At 45.8% G+C, this 27,530-nt stretch overlaps 2 protein-coding genes across 2 annotated transcripts in view; one reads left to right on the plus strand and one right to left on the minus strand.

Moving 5' to 3' along the window:
* LLCFC1 (LLLL and CFNLAS motif containing 1) overlaps nt 1-2,001 on the plus strand; it is a 3,779-nt gene extending 1,778 nt beyond the window's left edge. The window contains 3 exon segments of the mRNA XM_006109993.3: nt 975-1,006; nt 1,008-1,171; nt 1,741-2,001. Of these exon segments, the coding sequence (XP_006110055.1) occupies nt 975-1,006; nt 1,008-1,171; nt 1,741-1,925 (381 nt within the window). The 3' untranslated portion in view covers nt 1,926-2,001.
* Nucleotides 2,002-2,550: 549 nt separating this feature from the next.
* On the minus strand, nt 2,551-20,959 carry KEL (Kell blood group, metallo-endopeptidase). Its single transcript, XM_023758880.1, has 18 exons — nt 20,878-20,959; nt 20,463-20,604; nt 20,055-20,231; nt 17,844-17,968; nt 17,399-17,545; nt 14,455-14,517; nt 14,172-14,360; nt 13,787-13,935; nt 12,566-12,695; nt 6,758-6,868; nt 5,570-5,668; nt 5,257-5,334; nt 4,736-4,836; nt 4,463-4,573; nt 4,234-4,301; nt 3,842-4,011; nt 3,415-3,510; nt 2,551-2,712 (listed from the first exon to the last, which is right to left on the minus strand). Exons 1-18 carry the CDS (start codon nt 20,899-20,901, stop codon nt 2,551-2,553), a joined length of 2,142 nt encoding a protein of 713 aa, XP_023614648.1. The 5' UTR covers nt 20,902-20,959.
* Between the last annotated feature and the right edge of the window lie 6,571 nt (nt 20,960-27,530).

Here is a 27,530-nt window from a genome sequence, read left to right on the forward strand (position 1 = left end):
CTGTTAGGTGGGCTCCTTGTCTCTCTGCCACATTGCTTCTTCTCTGAGGACTCTACCTCCTTCTACCAAGTAAGAAGTTTAGTGAATGAGCCTCTAACAAAGTTTTCTCTGTGACTAAAAGTACAAGAGGATGTACAATGAGAGAAAAGGCTGTTCCAGTCTATCAGTACAAGAGGGCAAAGTCTAGGCATGAGGACAGTTAGGGGAGGAGGAGGAAGGAGAGAATAGGTTCGACTTAGGCCCAGGACACCCTGCATTCTGTCTGTCCTATTTCCCTCTGTGTCTGTCTCTCTTTCTTTTTCTCCCTGTCTCTCTCTCTCTCTCTCTCTCTCTTACACACACACACACACACACACACACACACACACACAGCCCAGATGGACCCTTTTTCCACCCTCTACCCCCTCCCCCTCCACCTCTCTCATTTTCAATGGACCTGAGTTCTAAGTACAGCCCAGAACTTGAGGATCCTTATTTCAGGCATCTGGTCTCAGCCCATCCTATGCAAGCCACTTTCCTTTGAGAAAGGCTGCATGGAAGAGTGGGAAGCTGTGACATTTAGAATCAAAAGAATTAATCAACAATCCCACTCTGCCCCTTATTTTCTCTGTGATCGTGAGTGGGTGAGTCATTTTTTTTGTGAACCTCAGTAGCCTTATCTATAAAATGGGATGATGACACTATTCCTTTGAGACCTGCTGCTGTAAGGATGTAATGGATGTGAAAGCAGTTCGCAAACTCTTAAGTCATCTGTATTGATCTCCATAGTCATGCTCGAAGGCTTGGTCGTCCCCTGCTGAATACTCTCCACTCTCTTGCTTAGTGATGGAACTCTCTAGTGAGCTGGAATGAGTCATCTCATGGCTGTGATATCACAGAGCTCATGAGGTCAGAGGTCCTATAGAAGGGAAGGGAATAAAACGGTGCTGGGAAGGGGTAAGGGGTGGGACAGGGACAGGGGAGGGAGGTGGCAGGGAGCCTGCTGGGCACTGGGAGTGGGGAAGGCCACAACAGTGGATGGGCAGACCCATGACTTCCCTGGGCTCCCAGCTCCTCAGAGCAGCATTACTGGCAGCCATCCTACTTCTGCTGTGGGTGAAGGGGGTGAAGCCTCAGGGAGGGAGCCCAGGCCCCAATGAGAGGAGTCAGAAAGAACAAATGCCCTCTAAAGGTAAGTAGAAAAGGAGGGCAACCTCAGGAGGCTAGGTTTGCAGGTCTGTTTGTAATCACTCCCAGATGACTTATCAGGCCAGAGAGAAATCTGAGATAGGTTTGGGTTGTGGGAGAATACCCAGGTCCCCTACTATTGTAGTGTGAGGGTGTCATGTGAAAGGGTCTCGAGCAGGGGAGAGCACTATTCAGGGGAATACTCCAGGCCAGTGGAAATTGCATGGAGCTTTCATGAGTATGAGCATACATGCATTTGTGTGGGAAGAGGATCTTTGGTTTTCATTCTTTTTAAGGTGGTCCCTCACTCCCAAATGATGTAACACTTTGGAGGACACAGTTGAGTTGGAAATGGGGTGTTTGTGCTCTTGGGCTGGAGCTGTGGTTTCACACAGACCAGAAGTGACCCCCAGATGGAGCATCACCTCTCCGGTCAAAGGACAAGGATATGGATAACTGAGTTAAAAGTCCCAGGACCTAACTTTCCCCATATTCTCCAACTTCTTCCCCTTTCCTGTACAGGGACAGGTTAGGATTGGTGTTTCATTACCTTCCCCCTCTTCCCTGTTCCAGACCAAAATCAAGAGCAGTTTGAAGAGTACTTTGTGGCCTCCTCAGTGGGTGAGATGTGGCAGGAGGTGAACATGGCCCAACAAGAGGATGACAAGACATCGGAGATGGAGAACACAGCTGTTCGTGACCACCTATTTGACCTAGCCTTGTGCTTTAATGTGGCCAGTGTTTTGGTTTTTTTATAAGAGACATTGAAGATGAGGTGGCAGCCTTTTTCCTGGATGAGGACCTGGATATCTACCTTGGCTTCATGATAGCTTACTGACCCTTTCTCCCCCGGGCTTTAGGTCACTACTCCCAGGGAGACGTACACACAGTGTCCTGCCCCTTGTCTGCCCCTGCTCTGAGCTCCATCCCTCAGGGCCCAATACACCAGACCCATGCTCTTCTCTCTTCCACGCCCCTACTGGCTTTGTTCAGCACAGCAGATTAGGGGGAGGAGATAGCTACAATAAAAGTAATAGCAATAAAATCCTGAAACAATTGGGGGCCAGATTCCTGAGACTTAACCAAAGCCCTCCTATCTCGAACTAGTCTGTTTAATCACCCAACATCTGACCTTTAGACCTACCAGTTCACCAATCATTGGTTCTTTCCTTTTCCCATGTCTGTGAACTCTGCTTCAAAGTTTCTCCTTTATCTTTTCTGACTTTTAGGCAGTGCAAATCAGGAAAGAGTCATTAAGAGACAGGCAGAAGCCAAGTGCCAGGTTTTATTTTTGGAAAAGAAGAGAGGAGACATCACCCTGATTCCATGGATGGGGCAGGGAGATATTGATATATGTGCATTGAGGTCTCTTTGGTAGCCAGGTTACCAGAGTTGGCAGCGTTCTGAGGGGTTCAGGAGGGCACCACGTGGACAGTGGAAATGTCTAGCGAAAGCTGGAATGTTGCTGAGGGGCCCATGGACTCGAAGGGTGGGAGGGCTGTGAGTGTCCTGAGAATCCTGTGTGCTGAGCTTGCTACACATCACCTGGGAAGAAAGAGAGGTTCACAGAGGGTAAGGAGAAAAACAGGGTAGATAAGGGTCAGTAGGCAAGACCTAGTGACGAGGTGGTACAATGAACAGCAGACAAAGGTCAAGCAGGGATGGGAATGACCAAGGGCCATGAGGAGAGAGGAAGAGCATTTCCCAGTTCTGGGTCATTTAACCTGGCACTAGGCATTCAGGGGAGGGCCCCAGCTGTGGAATCAGACCACATGTACGTGACTGAGAGGTGGGGTCTATTGGAAGAACTCTGTGACAAGGTCTTTAGGTATATTGAGAAATTGGGGGCAGCGTCTATTGCGGGAACACATGGTACTGAGGGGCTCACACTTGGGGTGAGGTCTTTGAAGAGAAATGTAGTCTATAGACAGTCTGTTAAGACTTGTTTTTCATGGGTTTGTATTTTCAGGAGAAGAAATAAGAGGGAGGGAAAGTTGAGCTCATCCCAGGAGGGATTTGAAAGTAGAGATTTTTTATTAGTTTTTTGAAGGACATGCTAAATTTGGCAGAAGAATTTGTGATAACATGAAAGGATGGGCCCAAGGGGACATGTGTGAAAGAACATCTGTGGCAATAGTGGGAGCATTTGGGGAAATGCATATCAGGAGGTGGAGATTCTTTAAGCTTTACCAATAGGGTATTTATCTGATGTGGAGCAAGCCATGGTGGGAGATGGCGGCCACCTACCTGGGCATAGCTTCGGAAGAAGAGTTGCTGGGGGGTGAGGCCTAGGTTGGGCAGGGTGGTCTCCCCACGGTGCCATAATAGCATCTTGTTGTATGCCTAGATACGGGGGTGGGATGGAGAGTAACCCTTAGGCTCCAAACCTGTGCCATTTGGAAGTCTGATGCCCTATACACAAACCCCCAAACCAGTTCATGGTCCCCTTTCCCAAGTTTTGCACAGACACACAGGTCTGAGCCAGGAGAAATGTACTTGTGAGAAAATATATGGTTATCCTAGAAAAGAGGGAATCTATTAGGTAGGAGGGGGATCCCCAAGTGGCCACTGTTCAGTGGGTGTATGATGGGCAGAAAGCTTTGCAACTATGTCTGCATGAGGGATGTCTGTTTTGCTAGTGAAAAGAGATTCTGACCTTTGGGATGTGAGTTACCTGCAGTGCCATTGCCAACGCCCCCATGTCTGCAGCATTCTCCAGTACCGTGTGGGAGCTATTGAAGGAAGTTACACCGTATAATGGAAAGGCAGCATAGTGGCGCTCCAGACACAGCAGCGCCCCCTCTAGGGCATGGGTATCACAGGCTGGGCAGCCCCCAGGAAGTACTGTTGAAAATAGGGCAAGGGAATAGAATGTTGAGGCATGGTGCAGGGGTGAGGACATGGGGGTACCACAGGCTGGGCTGGCTCCCAGGAGTATTGCAAAGACTCAGGACTATCCCACCCAGGGCCCTCACATACCCTCCCTTTCTCCTCCTCTAGGCCTCTTTTGGAGCCTTCACCTGGGTTCTCAATGACCCCACCTCCCAATGGCCCACTGATACCCACAGAGTTGGTCAAAGATGTGCAACAGCTCCCGGGCCATGATGCTGCCAGCAGCGCCAAAGTTCACGGCCCTAAAGAGACAGGGCTTATCTTATCCCCAGAATCCTTTGACATTTTTAACCCTAATCCTCCAACCACAAGTCCCATCCATTGCCAGCCCCCACCCCCACCCCCCACAGCTGCCCATCACTTTTAGGAAACTTCCTGCCCACCCTCATGGAATGGCCCTTACCTGGGGTAGGCAGGATGGAAGAATGGTGGTTGGAGGAGTCCAGCTGGGAAGACCACTACATGGTCAGTTATTGAATAGTAAGCATTGACCCTCCAGGGGGACACCTGCCACCTGTGGGATGAGCACATATGAATACCAGCTCCATCAAGACATATGTAGTTGCCCCCAACTACTGTCACTGTTCCTGTTTCCCTGAGCCCCCAGCTTGCTCTCTTGCTAATCATGGATGTCTATCTCTGGGATGCAGTGTCTGTATCTACTTTGCTCTCATACCTGTGGTGGAGAAAAGGCTGCAAGGAGCTATGGACAATTCTAGCTTGGCGGGATCGAATACCACTCAGGAAGGACTGCAGGAAGCTGGGTCCGAGGTGTACCTGGGAGGAGCCAAGAGGTGACGAGTGTACATCCACACTGAAATACCCTGATGGCTACATTTGAACCCAGACAGATTAGCCCTACACACAGACATCCCCAGTACAGTGGAAACCAGTGCACCACCACCACACCACACATGGGCTAGACAGGCTTCACATGTGTCAGCACACAGATAAACACCCTCAGGCAAGTCACAAGAATGCACATGTGCACGTGTGCACACACACATTATGACCTGAAAAGGTTCCATTCATCTGCTGGCAAGACCCACAGTATCTTGCCCATAAAGTCCAGCCTGCAGGAGGGCACGAAGGGATTGGTTCAGATCACCCAAGGAAAATAGATTATCTGCCATTTGGGTGGGTCAGGGGGTGAAGAAGTTGAAGACTAAGGCGGAGCTGTCAAGGGCAGGAACCCACATCACTGTATTTCTGTCTGGCCAGCGCTGGCTCCATGGCCCATTCTGGGCCCCCCATCTTCACCTGCAGCTGGGTGACCTGGGGAGAGACACAGGTAGAAGGAACCTAGCTACCCTGAGCTATCAAAGGGAAGTTCTCCTGCTCACTGCCCTGTTCCCACCTTCCCTGTTGTCACTAGGGTATGGGTACCACATGTTGGTGTACCCTTGTGCCTTGGGTGCTCTCCTCCTGCCTCTGTGATCTCTTGATCCAATACTCAATCCCACCCCCCAGCCCTGCACATAATCAACCTGTCTCTTTCCCCTGGCCTCACCCTGTCCTGGGCCTTTTTCCGGGTTTCCTCATCCATCCAGGGAACCCTTCTGAGGCGGGTGATGAGGGCATCCTTGATGGCAGTGAATAAGTCCATGGCCTGTGGGTGTGAGGGGGCAGGGACAGAGAAACAGGATGAGGACCAGTCTTGGTCTTGGGCCTTGGCCCTGAGGAGCTGCCAGAGAAAGGGGAATATATCAGGAAGAGAGTAGAAAGTGGTATTCCCTAGTGGCCAAAAACCCAGAAAGATCTGTGGAGACAGAAAGGGAAAGTGGGAGCTGGCCACTCCTGAGGGTCGACAGGGGAGACTATGTCTTTTTGTGGGGAGAGCTCACCCTGCCAAAGGAGGGAGACCCCATCCTTACTCTGGGCCAGGCAATCCACTCAGAAAGTAGAGGGAGGATGAGGACTATCTCTGTTCTCAAGGACTCTTGTCCTCACACACACACCCCTTTTTCCCCTCACACCTTCTTTCTTAAGGCATGCTTTTCCTCTTTCCATCTTCCTGGGGGCTTCAGCATCCCAACAAGTTGAAGTCACCCTAGCTTTACAACCTGACTATAGAGTTATTGCCATTTACCATCTCATGTATATCTTTTCTTAATGAAGGAAAATGGACGACAGTATCGGAACCTGAGTTCAAGTCCTGACTCTGCTGTTTGGTAGCTTGGGAAAGCCTCTCTGTGCTTCAGTTCTTAAAGTAACAGAATGATGCTTGTACTTAAAGTAGTTCAAAGGAAGTTCTTACAAGAGTACCAGGCACATGATAGGCACTCAAAAAGTATTCAGTAGTTATTTATTTTCACTTCTAGAGATTATATCAATCCATTCTCATGTCATTTCACGTGTTGTTAAAAAATCATAAACAAGGAGTAGCCTTAGAGGTCATGGAGTTCAGTTTTCTCATTTTCTGGTTGAGGAAACACAAGAGCAGGAAAGTTGGGTGACTTGTTCGAGTTAGTGCATGTTGTGTACCCTTTATGTCTCATAGCTAAACTATGCAAACCCTGGGGACATAGCACGAGGCATTCTTTCTCTGATATATGTGGACAGTGGGTTCTCTCTCTGTGACTGCCTGACTCCTTAAATACACAAACCATAGAGAAGGACACAGTCAGTAGAAATAGGAGAGGATATGTTGGGTGGGGAGGGGTGGAGGGACATAGGCTGGGGAAGAGCCCTCACATACAGCACTTCGGGTGCTTGGGCTGAAGGCCTCACGAACAAACAAGGCTGCCAGGGTAGGCTCAAAGAAGTCTCCAGTATCCTCCACGCACTTCATCCATCGAGGGTGGGCGGGCTACAGAGACAAAGTTAGAATGAGAGGCTCCCATCCAGGGTCTTCCTCATCTGTTTTCCCAAGCCAATCTTGTCTAGTCCTCCTCCCAACAGAGACTGTACTCTTTCTGAACATTCTGGGTTTGTCTCACTTTATTCTGTTATGCCTTTTGGTGGTATACATGGGTTCATTGCTATTTAGCTAACCCAGGCTTAATTCTCCAAGATTAATCTCAGAAGCCTGGGTTGGGCAAATCATCTTGTTTATTGCCTACTGAATTTGAAAGCAAGGCCTCTGGGAGGTATCCTTATGAAGAATGGAAAGGCTCCTGGAAAGGAGAGGACTAGATACCAAACCTCTCAGGTCCCTTGGCCACCCTGTCCCCACCTACCACAGGCACTGCTCTGGAAACCCAACAATGACTCCCCTTCCCACGTTTCTTTGCTTAAAATGCAAATTAGAGGTCATTTCTCCCTCCCATCCACAACCCTCCCCACTCTCCAAATGGTTATCATGAATCATATGGCAAGATCTTGTCTTATAAAAAAGAAAATCATCAGAGTAAAATTATTGGGGTTCAGATGCCATACTATTGCCTGGTAGGAGAACAGTACTGAAGAGAAGACTAAAGATGTGAATTCAGAAAGCTAGAAACCTGCAGCCAAAGCCACATAAAATGAAGAGAAAATAGGATGAGATAGGGGACATCTTCAACCTCAAAGGCAGAGAGATGGTTAGACAAAAACTCAAGAGACCTTTGGAAGCTGGGTTGATTTTTAACAGTAGGACAGAAAGAATAAGAAAAATCGTGATGCTGGGGAGGTTTTGATGGTGGGCTTGAATGGTTTTGAAAAAGTTGACCAAGAGGAAGGCCCAGAGATGACTTAGGGCAGACTGCGAAACGCGGCCAATGGGCCACAGTAGGAATATGAGAGCTGGCCTAAGGGAAAGCTGAGCTGGGACTTTGAAAAACCAGCTAATACACTAATTTAAGTGGGGTGAAGTCACAAGATTTCATTCCTGTAACTTATTTACTCCCCTTAAATCTCCTCTTAGGCTGCCTCTAAGCTCTCTGGCCCTAAGACTGGAGAGAGTTTATGGGGCTCCCACAAAAGAAGGACCAGAAAGAGAAAGCCAGTATTGTCTTCTTGAGCCTGGCTGTTAGGACATTTATCATTTTTGAGGTGGCTCCAGACCTGGTTGCCCACATTGTGTATTCTTGTCCCCTCGCTATGAGACCTGCTAAGGACCTTGTGAGGAGAAGGCACTCAGACACTTTCTCTAGTGTATTAGTTGGAGCGCTGAAACACAAATTTGAAAAGCAAACACAAGTGGAAAGGAAACCTGGGTCTGATAGTGAAATGACTGGGTCAAGTGCAGACTCTTCTGGCCATCTTCAAGGACCATCCCCCTCAGGCCTCCCTATGTCAAGCTTCATTTGGAGTGACAGCTGGCACAGCAGCCAACAGCACTTCCCTTGTGCTTGGTGGTGCCTCCTCTTTTCATATCTCCTGGTTCTTGACTTATTCCCTGATCCCTTGCTCTGGTGCCTGCTCCTTTCTCTAACAGCCTTTGCCTGCTCCATGCCTGTCTCCATATCCTGGGCCATGGCAGGCCTGACCTGATTCCTGGAGAGTATAGTTGCCACCTCAGACTACCCATTGCTCACCCCTGTGCAACTCTGGGAATCATTAAACTGACCACTTTTTAACACTTGGAAAATAATGTGCAGTGACTAAGGGCTAACGTAGGATCACTGAGCACAAACAAGGTCAAAATAATAGGGATTTCTGTGGTTAACAGGAATCACGCGAGGACATACTTCAAACCAGGAGTCACAAACTCAAATAGGGGCCATGAGGCGACATAACTGAGAGAAGCTATCCAACATCAGAACCACAGGACATGGAGGGGCGATGGCAAATAGGAGAGAACACATCCAGTCTGGGCTGAACTACAGTCAGCTGTTGCCCTGGAGAAGGCTAGCCCAGCGATACACAAACTTCATGTTTACAACAAAGGGCTAAAAATCAGATTACTGGCATGCCATCTCCTAATTTTTGAATGTTGATGATGAATTAAACGTCTATAAAAAGCTTTAAAGACCAACAAAACGCATTGATAGGTTAGATGCATCCTCTAGGAACGCCTCAATACCTCTTCCACACAGAGAATTCAGTATTTACTAAATGTTGATGTTTAACTTAAATCTTGGTACTTCAGATACACCAGCTATAAAAGTGAGAATGGCTATCTGTTCCAAGTTTATTACAGAGTTGTTTAAAAGATGAAGTAAAAGAATCCATTGAAAACACTCTGTAAATTCTAAGCTGTTACCCTACTAGCATTCTTTTGATTTCAAAGAGGCATTTGGTAAAACCACAAATTAAATCCTTGAGAATTAGATTGGAGAAATCTATGTTGGATGATTTGAGTGGATTCTCAGCTGGCTGAACTATAACAAAACATTGAAAATTAATGACTCCAAGTTTGTATGAGCTTCCCTGACCAGGACTACTGAAAAATCTTTCTTCATCCATTAGAATATAAGTGTCTGAGGGCAGAGATTCTTGTCTCTTTTGTTCACTGCAGTCTAAAGTTCCTAGAGAAGGGTCTTGTACCTAGCAGGTGCTCAATAAATATTTGCCACGTAAATGAATGGATGGATCTATAGCCAGGTCTTCAACAGCCTGACCCAATGCTCTTTCTTTTTCAAGATCTTAACAGTAATCTAGATGAAGATAGACTATAGAATGCAAATGACCCAAGGTGGGGGGGGAAAGAAGGTAATATAATGAATGATTGGGGAAAAAAGGATGAAATTACCTGAGTACATTGGGAAGCTGGGCTGAATATAAACAGTTCACATTTAACAGGTTACAAATGTAAAGTCCTACTTTTACTTCCCCAAATTCAGCTTCTCAAATATAATAAAACCTGGATTAATAGCCATTTTTTGACTATATATTCAAAATTCATCAACAAAATATGTTCATATAATGAGACCTAGCAGTCTTTCTAAATAAGGACACTATATAATAGAATGCATTCAGAGGAATATAGTCAGAAATTTGTACTTAATAACCATAGAACAGAATCATAAATCAGGTCAAATTAAGGCTTAAATCTTGGTAGTGTCTTTGACTTATACCACACATTTGTCAGGAAACCCTGTTGCTTAATTTCAAATTACATTCTTTCAAAGAGGGGTTGGAAACATCTGGCAAGTGAAATCATTTGGTCTGGCCCTGCCAAGGCATTAGGAGTGAGTTAATTAAATGTTTGACCAAATATAGAAGGCTACTTTTTTTCCCCTTCCTTTTTTTAAAAAAAAATTAAGGCTAATTTTTAAGTTGATAATTTTGTATGGCCCATGAATGATGTTATAAATATTCAAATGGCCCTTGGCAGAAAAAAAGTTTCCTCACCCCTGTTTTAAAACATAAAACAAATAAATCCTATAGGCCCCCTGTTCACGCAGAGAAAAGCCAAAGTCTCTACAGTGACCTACCAGGCCCTATATGCTCTCTGAACTCCTCCCTACTGTTATCTCATTTGCATTCTCTGTTTCAGTTGCACTGGCTCCTTGCTGATCCTCAAACTCTTGGGCATGCTCCCCAAGCAGCAGGCATAGCCCAGCCTGCTTTTCTCAGCCAGAGCCACCAGGAGGATCTGTCGTATTATACCACATTTTAGCCAGCCTATCCCATGCATTGTCTCAATGAAATAATAGTCCTTTCTTTGCCAGAAAACTTCAATTCTCTAGGCCCTATTTCTATCCTTCCTCTTGTGTGGAGAACTCACTCTTCTGTCAAACCAACCCAGGTCTCTCCCTGTTGGGAACTCCAGGAGTATCTGTTGTCTAAACCAGAGTTTCCTTGGAATGAAACTACATCCTTTCATTTATTTGTTGTACAAGAACAGAGTTAAGTGGTTGCAACACAGACCATATGGACCACAAAGCCAAAAATTTTACTCTCTTGACCTTTATAGAAAGAACCCATTTTCTGTACCACCCACTTATTTCTCAATTCTGCACAGTATGTGGTTAAAAACATGGCCCTATGAGCCAGGCACATTGTTTTGGTGTCTGTTCTTTTATTTATAAGCAGTGTGGTGTTGTAAAAGGTATTTGTTCTTTCTGAGGTCCTCTGAGTGTTTCTGGGAGGATTAAATAAAACAATTTATGCTAAAAGTTGCATGCAATGAAACTACAAAACAGTAGGTACACACTGTGTTCAGCTGTTATTATTATGTGTCATAATTGGTACTGTTGCTTCCCCAAAGCCACACAACCATTTGTTGGTAGAGCTTCATTCAGCTTTTCATCCCCCAAACAACTATATACCATATATATCTCCATCCTAATTTTAGCCATTTGTAAGCCTTCTGAGTTCAAGTGTGAGTTTCAATGTCGACACTCTTTCCCCATTCAAGAAGTGCCATCAGGACACTGTTCTGGAATTTACAGGAAGCTGTTGCCAGGTATTTTGTAGCAACCCCAACTAAGAGGAGTTAGGACTCTGTTCTTCTTCATCGGAGTCAAGAGAAGGCTGTGCAGAAGGAACCTACTTGGGGTCTTAAGTGAAAGTACTAAGAAGAAGAGTTTTTGTTTTGTTTTTGTTTTGTGTTTTGTTTTGTTGTTTTTAGCACAATGATTAATCACAGAAACTCTGGAGTCAGACTGATAGAGTTCAAATCCTAGCTCTATCGACTTACTCGGTGTACTACCTTGATCAAGTTTATTTTGTGCCTAGATTTCCCTGTCTATAAAACAGGGACGAAATGGTGCATCTAACTCATGGAAAACTTGTGAAGATTAAACCAGCTCATCTATCTAAAGGATTTAGAAAAATGTCTAGCACATTTATAAATTCTCAATAAACAATAAATATACTCCAGTACCATGTGCATACATCTTCCCTCTTTGAATTCCACAGGTATTTCAGGTTGCCAAAGCAGTGATTTTCTTCAAGGCAGAGAAATGGTTCATAAATTACTAAGAAAAACCGCCACAAAAGTGCAGTGATTTTCAAGACTAAACTGAGGCCTTTGCAGAGGTTAGGGTGTCTCTAACATACTAGATACCTCCACTTGCATTTGGATGTGTCCAATCCAGATTTCAAAGTTATCTGTAAAGAAGTGTCTCCACATCTTATCTAACACAGTAGACTTCGATTAGTGAAGTGTGTTTGCTATGCAGTCCCTTCCTCAGATACATCAGGATTTGCACCACGAAGCCCATAGTGTGACCCAACAGACACCACTGGATGTCAGAGATTAATTCTTTGTGAAGAATATGAGCACCAAACACTGGAATCACAAGGCAAAGGAAAAGCCACTACTAGCTACATCTGTCTCTCATCCAGTCCTCAAGTCACAGAGTTCAGGATAGTTAGGAAAATAGTTTAAGGGTCGCGACAAAGGAAAAGCAGTTCTTGATAATTTTAGAGCTCTATATTCAAACTTTAATACTCAGCAAAAGGCCATAGGCATAGACATAGCCAGATGTGCCTAAAAGGTCTGTTACTTGGTACCTCAATTCTCAAGGTAAGCCTTGCATGCCAAACCTATCTGCTTCCATGGAAAGCCCAGACATTGAGAGGCATCTACTCTTATGTCCCCTACCTGAGAGGAATAGGCCAAAATTTACCCCTCAAAATGACAGATGCTCCTTTAGCCCCCAATCTGGGACAATTTATGCCCTCCTGTCCTCACCACAGGTGGCCGTTCCGTCAGCTCCCACAGTTTCTGGTTCAGGGATCTGTGTGCCTCCTGGAATTTACTGTCCAGGGCTGGAGAAAGGGTCCCCACCAGCCCAAAGATCATGTGGCTCTGCAGAAAGTCCCTGTGGAGAGAAAAGAGACCCACACACCTCATGGCTCTGGTGATCCCTCATGCAAAGTCGTCCCTTGCATAAGTCACCTGGATTCCTGGGAGAAGCCTCTTCCCTCTGTATTTATAGAGAAGAGCTGTTTGTGAAAAAGTGAAGGAGCGATTTTCTTGGTTTGGGTTGGAGTGGGGTTGAAGAATGATGAAACAAAGAACTAGATGAAGAGGCAGACTTCTCAAGTCACAGGGAGAGGAAGATCTGGACTAGATGAAGACTGGACTTAGATTTCACAAAACTGATTCATCTACTTCTATGACCAAGATCTCTCTCATCTTAAGATGTATCTTCTAAGCACAACAAAGCTGGGATCAGGGACCTTTCTCTGCCCTGACTCTCTTACAGGTTTGATTTATGCCTTTACGTAAATCTGCTCATACCCACATGAATGCTTGTCTGTTTCCCTCAGAAAGCATCTCTAGATGTTGCTGCCACTGAGTTACTATGAAGAAGGGCCCAAATCCTTGGAAGAAGCCCCTTTAGGTGGTGGCCACACAAGTATCAGGGATGGAGGAAGGCCCAACACAGAGCCTCACCTTCATGTCCCCCACCTTCTTTGACTTCCTGATCTTTCCCACAAGGCCTCCACCTATGAGAAATGGCCTCTGCCTCAGCTTTCCCCCCAGAGCAGCCCAACCATTATCTCCTCCATCCAATCCTCTCATATGCCTCCTCCTCCCACCCACACTCATCAGCAACTGATGAGACACATGGCCAAGCTAACCCCATGACTTGTCTTCCAAAATCTCCTACAACTCAGAGGCTCTTCACAGGCTTGGTTCTACTCCAGCAAATACTGTGTCTTGCCAGACACTGGTATCCCTCATTTCATGTGTGTTTTTCCTTCCCCAAGCCTCTCGTCTTTCCTCCATTTTATCTTGGGCTGTCAACCCCACCCCTTCTCTGTCCCATGTGTCTGTGAATCCCTCCCATCTTCCTGGGAGGCTCTTACCAGCCTTCATTCTCCAAGTCACCTGTGTTCCTGAGACCTCTGGGTTTTCAGACTCTTTCCTCTGCCCTGTACCTCCCTGATCCCACCTGGAGCAAACCTGTGGCTCAACAGCTGTTTTTCCACCAGTTGTGACATGTCTTTCAAATAATCCAGGTCATGTACCACGATGGTCTGGGAGGGGCTCAGGGACATTGGTGTGAATGTTGCTTGGAGGCAGGACAACCAGTCGATGGCAGGGGCCATTTCCTTAGAAGAGGGACACAAAGGCTGAGGGGAACAGAAAAGGAGGAGAGAAGGAAGAAGAGTTTCCCCACCTTCAGGGTTTGAGGGGGATTGGGGAGGGGGATGGTTAGGGGAAAGGATGGAGCCAAAAATGTTAGAGATGGAAAGGAATTCAGGGAATGATGAGAAAGAAGGAGGTCAAGGAAGTTTGAAAGAAAGGACCTTATACCCATCCTCCTCCAGTCCCCGGTTCAAGGCACCTGCAGTTGGTCTATAGTGATGAGCTGGAAGAGCTTCCCCTGTGCCTGCTGCTGCCCCAGGGGCCTCAGAAACTGGAACAGTTGTGAGGTAATGGAGATGGACAAGAAGGCATGTTCTTGCACCTTGTCTGGGTCTCCTCCCAGCAAGGTCCCCAGCTGATTCAGGTAAGTCAAGTATTCCCGCACGATCTGGGGGAGGGGTAACCTCAGTCATAGGCACTAGTGGCCCCTGTCTTTCTCCTAGAGTCAAAGATCAAAACCTTTGTCCACCGCTCCATCTTACCTGGGCATAGATCTTCTGTTCCTGCTCTTGCTTGAGGGGGATGTCAAACTCTGGCTGGTCTATCTGGACACAAGAGAGACTGGAGAGAAAGGGGTAGTGTGGAGGAAGAAGAGGACAGGTGTGGGGAGGTGGGGATTGTGCCATGGAAGACAGCCTCAGGAGATGGAATGAAGAGGGCACAGAGAAGGAGTGAGAATACAAAGAAAGGAAAGAACTGGGTGCAAGGGGATGGAGGAAATGTGAAGAGAAGGTGGGTATTTCAATCAGTTTTGGGGGTGCTCAGCGAGAGAAGCATGATAATCGTCTCCTGAAAGAAGCCGTGTCTGTGCTAGGGCCAGGCCTAGAGTATAGGAGTGAGATACCATCTCAGATGCAAACTTTAAGAGGTAATAAAACTCAGTAATCAAGGTAACTAATAGCCTAATTGATATTTTTAAAAATCAAAATGAATGCTAAAAATCCATGCTGAGTAAAATAACAAGGCTTTGTTCACCATAGATTTTCTCCCCCAAAATGAGGGGAGAATATGAGCTGAGCCCTGAAGCGTGGTTGATTCAAATGTATTTTTTTATTCACTTTTTTTAAAAATTGTAGATATTTTCAAAAAAGTCTACAGTAGAGTTTTAATCTATTTTGGAAAAAATGTTTTGTTTTGTTTTTCAAAAAATCCACAATGAAAAAAAAATTGATATTTTGTTTATTGTGGATTTTTCCATTGACTTTCATTTTTTAAAAAATTTCACTAAATATTATTTATCTTGACTATTGAGTTTTAGGGACTCTTTTAAATTTTGCACACTAGCCAAGTGGCTTGCTCACCTCCCTTGCCTCATCTTGGTTCTGGCACTGGCATGTCCTTGATTCTATTTTGGATTATTTCTCCTACACTTTCCTTGTTTTTTTCCAACTTCAATATCCCACTCCCACCTTGAGCTATCTACATTTCCCTGACCTTGAAAAAACTTTCACCTGACTCCCTTGTCATATTTTATGTCCAAGCTAAAGAACTAAGTCATCTATATCCCTGCTTCAGCTTCCTTATCTTCCTCCTACACTCTGTATGACCTGTGGCCATTTTCATAACCCTTTCTGATGTTATCTCTAGGAGGTTTCCAAGGCTGCCTTCTCATTCCTTATTCTCTGAGCTCAGAAATCTTAGAATCAAAAATGACCCCTCTCTCCTGAAACTGCCTCCTCCCATGTCCTATGTGGCTCACTTTGTGGCTAGTCTGACTCCCACCGCGCTGCCTATTCTTGCTCCTCTCTGCCTCCACCCCCTCATTGGAGTGCTCCCCCAGTCTATTCTTTCTACTCATTCTGCTCCCCAGAGTCCATCCAGTCTCAAGTTGACAGTAACCACCTCTCTCCATTCATACAAAATCAAAACTGGGGGTTCACTTTGCAACTCCTCCATTTCCTTCATGTACATTCAATCAGTCATCAAGTCCTCTGGACCATGACCACAAGGATAGAGTCACCTAAACCCTCACATCTGGGCTTTCCTTTCCATTTCTACCATAAGCATTTTAGCGCGGAACCTCAAAATTGCTCATCTCAATTCCTCAGCACGTCTAGGTTGACCTCCCAAACTGCTGACTCTACTTAAGTTCACTGTACAACCATTGAATTTGAAAGACTTCAGTTGCAATTTTTTTCTATTATGTCAAAAGTTATCACCTCGATCTGGCTTCTTAGGTATGGAATAATCAGCTCAACCTCATGTCTTCAGGCTTATTTTTACCTCTGATGGCACCTCACCCCATAGCCTCTGTTCACCCACCCCACCGAGGAGTCACACCATCCCAGGCTTTTCTCTTAGTTCAGGGCTTCCCCTAAAAAGCCTCTTAGGTGAAGCTAAAGGGCTCTTTTCATGTCCTTTTGCTTCACCTTTACCTCTATGAATCAACCACACTCCAGGGCTCAGCCCATATTCTCCCCTCTCTGAGTCTTCCTTAACTATTTCAGATTTTAACTAATCCCCCAAGTTCATTAAACTTCTGAGCACACCCTTTGGAACTAAAGTCAGAATACCATATACTGACTGTCAGTTTTTCTTGTATATTTATCTTTTATAAACTTGTGAAGTTTTTGAGAATGGGGTCAAATATATAGCATCACATTACCTGCCACAATACAGATGCCTCCAGTGTTTTTATTTATTTATTGCTCAACAAACACCTGGTGTGGGCCTGGCTTTGTGCTAGGTCCTGAGAATCACAGGTGAATAAGGTGTGGCCCTGTTTTTAAAAGGCTTACACCCTTCAGCACAGTGTTAAGTGCTGAGGGCATAGAAAAGGGGAGGGTGAATGGGTTCTCTATCTCGAGCCAGGATGTCAGTGAAGAGATAACAATGTAAGCCAAAATTTGACAAATATGTACATTTTCCAGGCTGAGCATGGGGAGTTGGGGAGTAGTGTTGTAGGTAAAGGAAGTCATATATATAATGGACTGAGGAGCGGTAAGTGAGTGAGCATGGCTTGGAATTTAAGGGGCAGAAGGGATGTGGCAGGAGATAAAGCTGGAGAAGTCTGTAGGGATCAGACTAAAAAGGCTTGCAAGGTTTTGCTAAAGATTAAGAACTAGATGACCTGGTGAGTCAGGGGCATTTAAGCAGAGATATTAGCACAATTAGCTCTTGATGTAAATAAGAAAAGGGTGATAATGAAGATAGGGGTCTAGTTAAGAGGCTCCGGGGTAATCAGATAAGCAATAAGGAAGACCACAACTATTTATGTCTTCCCTGGACTGGCCTTGCTACTCTTTTCCCTAATCTTGCCTAGAGTCCCTAACTCTCACAAGAATAATTTTCTATAAAGATAGGTCTTTCCCCTACATTGCACATTTATCCTTTCTCCTGAAACCTGCAACCTTCCTCTAAGAAACAAGAAGCTAGAACTCTAGGCAGGCCCAGGTCTCGCTGTGTTTTTGCCAGTACATCCCTCACCTGGATGACTGGCGTGTGTGGAGGGTGGGGATGAGGTCCCAGATAAGCTCTGAAGAATGGGAAGTGACCATACTGACTCATCAGAAGTCTCAGAGTTCGGTTAAAGTCTAAGGAAGTCCAATTACCAGAGATTGGCCAGCCTCCAAGCTGAGAAGAAGAGAAACAAGGCTCAGCAAAGGGGTCTCATCTCTGACACCTGTATCCCGTTCCTCGGATAGCTACTACTTCCTAACTTTTACTCTGAGCTCTTTGATCTCTCTAGGGCTCCACCTCTATCCTTCTTTCTCCAGCTTCACCCAAGGTCCTAATACTTTCTCAGTGCATTTCCATTTCCATCTTTCTCCTAGAACCTGGGGATCCACCCTCTAGAAAATAAAATGGCAACCCTGAGCATGAATTGATCCTACATAACATGTGTCCATAAGAGTCATGCCCCATGTCTCACCTCCTCAATCACTTGTCTGAGGGGACCAGCCCCTGCAGCCTCAATGGCACTTGTGTCCATGCAGGAGTTGTAGAACTGGAAGGCTTTCTCCTCCCCAGACCCCAGATGCCAGGATCCTGGGGTCTCTGGAATAGAAGCATGGGTGAATTAAAGGAGTAGGGCCAGCACAGAGACAAGCAGTGAAGGTGTGAGGCTTATAGGAAAGAAAGGAAAGGCTCATGGGGAAAGGGAAAGGACGAGAGGAAAGGAGTGGTGAGGAAATTGGGAATATGGGAAAACTGTCCAATTTGGACTGGATCACCTAGATCAGTGGTTGGCAAACTCATTAGTCAACAGAGCCAAATATCAACAGTACAATGATTGAAATTTCTTTTGAGAGCCAAATTTTTTAAACTTAAACTATATAGGTAGGTACATTGTTATTAACTTAATTAGGACAATCCTAAGCTGGCCTTTGCTAAAAACGTCCTCAATCTGAGGGGTCGACCTCAGCAAATGTACCCCACTTCTTCTAATGCCACTTCTTCAAAATAGACTCGCCCAGGCCGAAAACCGACTTCTGCGCATGGGCCACAAAGTTCCAATCGCACTGTACATGCATGCCCGCACGTGGTATTTTGTGGAAGAGCCACACTCAAGGGGCCAAAGAGCCGAATGTGGCTCACGAGCTGCGGTTTGCCGACCACTGACCTAGATGGAAGAATAACAGCAGGGGAAAAGAGTGTGGAGGCGACAACGAGGAAAATAAAGGGAAGGTGAGAAAGAAAATAAGGAGAAAAATAGGGAACAAAAGGAAGAGAGGAATGAGTGAGATATGAATAAAGGAGAAAGGGTAGAAATTGAAGACAGGATGGAGATGAATAAAGGCATTTAAAAATTTAGGACATCAAAGAACTTTGAGGGATTGAAGAGAGGAAAGCTCATAATGAAAGGTTTAGCAAAAAGAAGAAACAGGGTGGGCTCCCCTAGTTCAGACTATTCACTTTTTGATCTCCCTAAAATAAACACATGACAATAATCAAAACACATACTCATTAAAATCATCCACCTTCTAATATCTAACACCTCTCCTTCAGTCCTTCTGATATCTTTTCATTCCATTGTAGGCAACAGAATTTATCCTAAGCTGCCCTAGCCGGTGTGGCTTAGTGGATAGAGCGTCAGTCTTCCGGACTGAAGGGTCCCAGGTTCGATTCCAGTTAAGAGCACATGCCTGGGTTGCAGGCTCAATTCCCAGTGTGGGGCATGCAGGAGGCAGCTGATCAATGATTCTCTCTCATCATTGATGTTTCTATCTCTCTATCCTCCCTTTCTCTCTGAAATCAGTCAATCAAATAAATAAATAAATAAGAAAAAGAGATTTTTTTTTAAAAAAAAGAATTTATCCTAAGCCTATTGTTTCTTTTCATCTCTGTACCTAAATGAAAGCATGCCCCCCACCAAGGGCTAGCCTACTTCTCTCTGTGTCATAAAGAGAACACAGGGATGCATTTATTTCTCCTAAATTCCAATTGGTGCCCCAGGGTTTTTAACTTGGTTCTGTTCTTCATGCCTATCTATACTCATTCCTTACACACAGCCATATAAAGTCCCCTCTATCACTTCTCACCCCACTATGCCACTTCTTTCTGACCATCATCTCCCATCATCCATCCCCATTATCCCACTTCTTCAAGTTCAGCTTGCACTCCATGGTCCCAGATTTCAGCAGAGAACAGATGATTGTCATGGAATGGGGAGTTTATGGGAGGGAGAGGATAACATGACAAGGGGGCATTATAGACAAGAAGGATTTGAAGGCTAGAGACTGAAAGCGATGGAGAGAAGAATTAAAGTGCAAAAGCTCTTGAGGAGGTGCTGGTGGGGAAGATGCCAAGCATAGGATAGAAATTGAAAGTGTAAGGGAGATAACAAAGAAGATGGAGCTTGGTAAAAGGGAGGATTTGGAGAGAGTGGAGTAATCACGGATAAATGGGAAGGAAAAGAGGATGGGATTTAGATCAAGACCAAGTGAGGGACTGGAAGAGATGGATCAGAGGAGGTATGGAGGTGAAAGGTACTGTAGGAGAGATGCAAACCTGGGCGGTGTTCTGAAAGCCCATTAGGGGTGGTGCAGACCAGCTGTTCCACAACCACACAGGTTTGGGAGTCATGATGGTTCTAGGTTCAGTCACCCATTTGCACAGAGAATCTTTGCCCTGCATTCCTTACCCAGTATTCTCCGAAGTCGGCTCTTGTTCTCCTCAGCAAGGGCCTGAAAAGAATTACTGGTTCCCTTGGCCTTTCCACAGGAAAAGCTGAAGAAGTCAGTGCAGGGTGCCACACTGGTGTTCCCAGAGGCCAGGTAATGATCCAGGAGATGCCAACACATGGGCCTCTCACAGGGACCTGTGGGGGAAATGCTCAGAGCTGGGAGAAAAGAGAGATGAGGGCTCCCCCAAGGGCCTGGGCAAAGGAACATCTAGTGAGGACCAAAGAGAGACCTGGAAGGGGGTAGATGGAAGGGTCAGGATGAGTGATGAGTTAAGTCAGTGGGCATGGAGCCTCAGGGTGATGGACAGATGAAGCCCATGACTGAGTGAGGGCTGATGGGGTTAGGGGTTCCAGGATCCTGCTTACGAGGTCCACAGCTCCGGAAGATGTAGAACAAAAGGACAGAAGAACCAAGGAGTAGGCCTAAAAGCAGGACAGCCATTATCAGCCGCCTGGCCATGGCCCACCATCTGCTCTGTTCAGTGGATTGCCCCTCTTCTGGAGGTCTCTGCATACAGGAAACCAGGTGATGAAAAACACAAAAGGGAGGGGAAGGGTGGAGGAAAGGTACAGGGAGAGGGGAGAGAATAAATAAGTTAGTGCTACAGCCCCTTGTTCCAAGACCATTCTCCCTAACTAGGCCCATGGGCACCACTGGGAGATGCATAGACAAGAGATGTTGCCTGTCCTGGATAAGGACAAAGCAGGCTGTGAGGGGTGGGATGCTAGAGCTGGAAGGGTGTCATAAACCTGCCCAGTGTGGGTCAAGGACATCACTTACCTCCTGGCTCCAGAGGGTCCCCATTCCACTCAACTGGTTCAGTCCCCGTGGTCTCCTCACACTTGTCCCCACCCTCCTGAACTGACTGAGCAGGAGGAGAGAGAAGCTGATTCAGGAAGGGGGTACAGTAACGAGAGTTATAGCAGGTCATTTTCACACCTTCTCCACGCATATTTTCATCCCAGGGCAGCATTCCCAGATGGGCTTCAGAATGAAAATATCCCAAGGATGTACCACTAGCCCCCTACCCCCATCATCTCCTGTCCTTTCTCCTTTCTACTCTCCAAGCCTCCCATATCCTCCCCTCCAGTGGCAAGCAAGGCATTCTCACACAGCAGCCGCCCCCACTCCCCAGCTGAGGCCTCTGACTCCAAAATGAAAAAAAAATTTTTTTGTTCAGGGGACTTGCCGTCTGTCTGCCTGTCCGTCTCTCTGTCCTTCTCTCTGGCTCCCAAAATCCTTCCCGGTTCTGGTCTGGATGCTGAGTCTGAGGAGTAGGATTCAGGAAATGGACCCCCTCCTTCTCCCACCCGTTCTTTGGTCCTGGAGAAGGGGCACTTCTGCCACTGGATGCCCCTGTCCCCATACACACACCATTGGCCTCTGGGTGGAGCCTGGTTATCAGTCAGGAGACACCCTGGCCTCTCCTCTTTATCTTAGCTTCTCAGGGAAGGCAAAGGGGGGAGGGGGTCCTCACTCCCCAAGCAATCTTACCCTTGGGAGGCTCCTCTTGCCTTGCTCTGCCCCGTTGCCAGTGTCTCTTGTCTTTTATAATGTTCAGAAATAAGTCATGTGCTACTTCCTGATATGTCAGTTCTCCAAATTAGACTCTTTCATATACTCATTTGCCTCAAAGTGAGTGGTAAACATGATTCACAGCAAGGGAAAGAAAACCCCAGTATCCCCAAACTCTCTTTAAAAAGTCCCCATTCTCCAATATCTTAGCAAATTCTTAGCCTTTTCTTATATTCCATTGAGATGTGAGAGAAACCAAAAGTGGAAAAACCAGGTTCACCATTTCATCCTTTACTACATAGATGGTCTGATACTATTGTATTGCTTTTAGAAACTCTGGAACAACATAAATAAATACATGCAAATTATGATAGCTATCATTTTTTATTGGTCTACAATATGCAAGGCAACATACTAATGATACATTACTTCCTTAGTCGTATACTAATCTGTCAAATAAGGTATGGTTACTTTGTTTTATAGATGAGGAAATTGGAGGTACAGATTGATTAAGAGATTTTCCCAAGATCACATGATTAGTAACTGGTAGAATCCAGATTGAAATCAACTCCAGACTGTCTAGATCTGGAATTCCTGCTTTACACTAGTATATATAATTTCTATCTGTGAAATAGACTGAGTATACTTGCTGAGTCTATCAGGTGAAGAATGGTAGAACCAAAACTCATACAGAAGGCTGGGAGAGGTAAGATCACAGGGAAGATATGGCCTGTTAAGATGTGAATGCCTCTAACTGCCATGTTGCTTAGAAGAGGAAAGGGAGAAAAAATCAAAACAGTCTGTCTTAACAGTCCCAGGGTAAGGCAAACATTTGAAAATAAAGGAGGCAGAAAATTACAACCAAGGATGCATTATTTTCTAGATAAGATGGTGTGTGTGTGTGTGTGTGTGTGTGTGTGTGTGTGTGTGTGTGTGTGTGTGTAAGTGTGTTTAACTATAGGGAACGGGCCCTGGAAAGTGTGGCTCAGTTGGGTGGGCATCATCCCATGCACCAAAATGATTCTGGTTAATTCCAAGCAGGGCACATGCCTAGGTTGCAGCTCAATTCCCAGTAGAGGACATGCAGGAGGCAGTTGGTTGATGTTTCACTCTCACCTTAATGTTTCTCTCTCACCATCCCCCCCTCTCAAAATCAATTTTAAAAAATCTTAAATAATGATAAGAGAATTAAAGAATTGAATTTGGGGTGGGGGAGAAGAGAATAAGTAGAAGGAATAGCTTCCCAGGTTGGACATATGACTGAGATTCCCTATTTCAATTCAGAGTAAGCTTGCCCTGTTGCGTGATGACACAATCAATCAGTAACTAATAAATGTTCTTGGTAGTAGAAGCTCTAAATTAAGAATGAGGGCATCAGGCCCTAGCTGATTTGGCTCAGTGGATAGAGCCTCAGCCTGAGGACTGAAGGGTCCCAGGTTTGATTCTGGTCAAGGGCACATGCCCGGATTGTGGGCTTGATCCCCCGGGGGGGGGGGGGGTGTGCAGGAAGCAGCCGATCAATGATTCTCTCTCATCATTAGATGTTTCTATCTTTCCCATTCTCTCCCTTCCTCTGAGAGAGAGAGAGAGAGAGAGAGAGAGAGAATGAAAAAGGGCATCAGGCCAGGTAAAGGTGTGACTCTTTGGACTCCCTGGAGACCAGATATAATTAACAGCTATCTCTGCAGATTTCTCCATGTTCTAATATTGGATATCTTCTTCCTGAGTCTTGTGCTCTTGACAACTCCTGATAGTTTCATCCAGTTCTTGAATTCAATACATATTGTTGATGACTTAGTACCTAAATTCTCAGCCTTGATTTTTGTGTTTTTCTACCCAAAGGTGTATCTACCTCCTGCAATCCTTATCTATGGCCCTCCTGAGATATTAGTCAGGTAGTGATGGAATTCAGAATAAAGGTCTGTGGGTATGGAGCTGGATTATAGAACCTAACCTGAGTTTGTCAGGAGTTGAGGATCCAAGGTGTAAATTTAAGGTGATTTTCTTAGAGTGTATATAAGTTTAAATCTGTACAAGCAAGTGCAACACAGACTCTGATAGATAAGTTCTAGGCCTAAAAGAGGGGGCAGAGCCAATAGTCGGAAGCATAACCAGAAGGAAATTAAGAGGTCAAAGTCAATCTTTAAATTATTAGTTTTTCCTGCAAAGGTAGGGGAGCCTTTGACCATTGTTGTGAGTGGAAATGCTGGTTTACAGTTCACAGATAAGAAAATGCCACATTGCCATGTGGCCTGAGATGCCTGGCAATGCTTGAGGGCACATGTCACAAGGGCCATCATTCATGTGATATGAGTATTTGTAGGCGTTCATCACATAGAAGATTGGCCAAGTTGGGTTCCTGCCATTTCTTTTTTATGTAGATTTCTGCGGGTCTCATATAAGGTGACAATATTTCTGCTGCCACACAGGTAGACCAAGCTCTTCATCCTAGCTAGAAAGCATGTGAAGTTTTCAATAAAGTGGGTGTAATGGTTTGGGTTTAATGTCTAGCAATGATTCACTACCCTTCCCCTCCCACTATGAACAAAACACTTCTCCTCGTCCATTGATGTTAGACTTGGCCATGTGACTTGCTTTGGCCAGTGGAATATTACTAACCACGATGAAAATGAAAACTGAGTCTTAAAATTACTTGCATGGTTTGGCTTGACTCTTGCATTCAGGTGATCCTTTATGGGAAAACATGACTTGCTTAGGCTCTGCTCCTTCAGACTGGGTTCCTGAACAAATACATGCGGCAGACCTGCATAAACCTATGTCCTAGGTCAGTGATGGTGAACCTTTTGAGCTCGGCGTGTCAGCATTTTGAAAAACCCTAACTTAACTTTGGTGCCGTGTCACATATAGAAATTTTTTGATATTTGCAACCATAGTAAAACAAAGATTTATATTTTTGATATTTATGTTATATATTTAAATGCCATTTAACAAAGAAAAATCAACCAAATAAATGAGTTCGCGTGTCACCTCTGACACGTGTGTCATAGGTTCGCCATCACTGTCCTAGGTTCAAGCCCATCCAAATGCAACCTGAAGCATGCTTGAACACAGCCTACATCAGCTGGACAGCAGTTAATGCATAGATGCTTGTTCTTGTAACCATTGAGCAATATACATTAATAAAAGAGAAACATGCAAATTAACCACCCACTACACCCACAAGCCACTCCCACAAGCCAATCAGGAGCAAGTATGCAAATTAACTCAACTAAAATGGCGGCGGCCACGAAACTGGAGTGAGCAGGAGACTTGGGTTGCCCCCGGTGATGGAGGAAGCCAAGCTTCCTGCCTGCCCTGGCTGGCCCTGGGCTCCGCTCAAGGCTACAAAGTTTCAATTATAGAAAATAAATAAACCCCAGATACCTGCTTCCAGCTCACCCTGGCCTCCGCTCAAGGAGGTGCTGAAAAAAAAAAAAAGAAAAAGAGGAGAGGCTGGAGGCTTGGGTTGCTGGGGGGCGTGGCCAGCCTGAAAATGGCCATCAGCCCCTCACCCAGGCTGGCCAGGCACCCCAGTGGGACCCCCCACCCTAATCCGGGACACCATTCAGGGCAAACCAGCTGGCCCCCACCTGTGCACCAGGCCTCTATCCTATATAATAAAAGGATAATATGCAAATTGACCCTAACAGCAGAACAACTGGGAATGACTGGTCACTATGACACACACTGACCACCAGGGGGCAGACGCTCAATGCAGGAGCTGCCCCCTGGTGGTCAATGTGCTCCCACAGGGGGAGCTCTGCTCAGCCACAAGCCAGGCTAACGGCTGCCAACACAGCAATGGTGGCGGGAGCCTCTCCCGCCTCCTCAGTAATGCTAAGAATGTCCGACTGCAGCTTAGGCCTGCTCCCCGCTGGCAAGTGGACATCCCCCAAGGGCTCTCAGGCTGCCAGAGGGATGTCTGACTGCCAGCTTAGGCCCGATTCCCCCAGGGAGCAGGCCTAAGCCAGCAGGTGGACATCCCCCAAGGGGTCCCAGACTGCGAGAGGGAACAGGCCAGGCTGAGGGACCCCCCCCCCGAGTGCACAAATTTTTGTGCAATGGGCCTCTAGTTTGTTATAAAGCATTATCATAGTAGTAGTTGACTAAGACAGTGGGCTTAGCAAGATGTTATCCAAATTCTTTGTGAGTATACATACATGAAATTGATGCCTTTGTTGACTGAAGTTTCCTATGTTAAGAGTAATTCCCTGTATCCCTGTCAGATTGGGAAGAAGGAAGTGGTAGCATAGAAAAATACCAAGAAAAATAACAAACAAGGATCTTCTTTTTGAGATGTGTCAACATGTACACTTTCAGACTTTAGTCTTTGGGTATTGCCTTCAAGTTTTTGCCATATTCAAATACCAAACCAACTATTACCTAATAATGTTTGATGGGCTTACTAATTTAACAATGATTGCATATTCTTATTCTAATCTTATATCTATAAAAGAGATGCACATGGTGTAAATATTAAAAGTAGTCCTTCTATCGTTACTTAAACTTCTTCCAAAAATCATAAATTCTACTTTCTCAAAGGTGATTCCCAACTCTCATTATGGCTCCCTTTGAAAATGCAACTAGAATGTCCCCAAACCTGCCTCAGTGATCTGTTTTTTCCTTCTCTTGTCAACTGCCCCAGTATTCCTGGGACATCAAGACTTATTCGGGCTCATTCAAAATTGGGTTTATTGCTCCTCAGAAGGTAGCTTCTTTGCTGTTGTCACTGAAATCAAGTGATCCTAGAAGTGGATTGCTAGTGATGTACATACCTGAGAGTACCAAATTATACAGATAAATGTCCCATCCTTGATTTTGATACCTTAACCACTGTAGGTAGTAGCTCATTATATGGACAGATAACAAATGCCACAATCTTTCAAAGGTGAAATCAGATGTTTGAGAGTTTGGAGAATACCAGCCCCAAGGCACTTATATAACACTAGAGGCCCGGTGCATGAAATTCGTGCACTGGGGGGGGGGGTCCCTCAGTCCAGCCTGCACCCTCTCCACTCTGGGACCCCTTGGGGGATATTCGACTGCCGGTTTAGGCCCGATCCCTGTGAGACATCCCTCTCACAATCCAGGACTGCTGGCTCCCAACCACTTGCCTGCCTGCCTGCTTGATTGCCCCTAACCACTTCTGTCTGCCAGCCTGATCACTCCCTAACCACTCCCCTGCCAGCCTGATTGATGCCTAACTGCTCCCCTGCCAGCCCGATTGCCCCTAACTGCCCTCCCCTGCTGGCTCAGTCACCCTTAATTGCCCTCCCCTGCTGGCCTGGTCACCCCTAACTGCCCTCCCCTGATGGCCTGATCGCCCACAACTGCTCTCCCCTGCCAGCCATCTTGTAGCTGTGAGCGCCGCCATCTTTGAGGGCATGGCAGTCCATTAGCATATTCCCTCCTTATTGGCTGTGGGCACTGCCATCTTTGCAGCCTGCTGCTCAGTCATTTGGTCATCCCTCACTAACCCCTCTGCTGGCCTGGTCACCCCACGCAACCTGCTGCTCAGTTGTTTGGTCATCCCTCATTAACACCTCTACCGGCCTGATCGCCCCATGCAGCCTGCTGTTCAGTCATTTGGTTGTTCCTCACTAACTCCCTGCTGATCTGGTCACCCCACTCAGCCTGCTGCTCAGTTGTTTGGTCGTCCCTCACTAACACCCCTGTCAGCCTGGTCGCCCCACGCAGCCTGTTTGGTTGTCTGTTCAGTTGTGATGGTTGCTTAGGCTTTTATATATATAGATGGTCAAGCAACGAGGGGTAGTTTAAAGAGTTTAGATAAAAGAAGATTCTGTCTAGGAAGAGACTTCCAAAAAACAATCTTCATGACTGAGAAGCTCAATGGTTAAGGCTTTGGCTTGACTCCCAGCTCTGATAATTATTGACTTTATAACTTTGGGAAAGTTTAT

This window comes from Myotis lucifugus, unplaced genomic scaffold (genome assembly GCF_000147115.1).
Source record: "Myotis lucifugus unplaced genomic scaffold, Myoluc2.0 scaffold_141, whole genome shotgun sequence".
Classification (NCBI taxonomy): Eukaryota; Metazoa; Chordata; class Mammalia; order Chiroptera; family Vespertilionidae; genus Myotis; species Myotis lucifugus.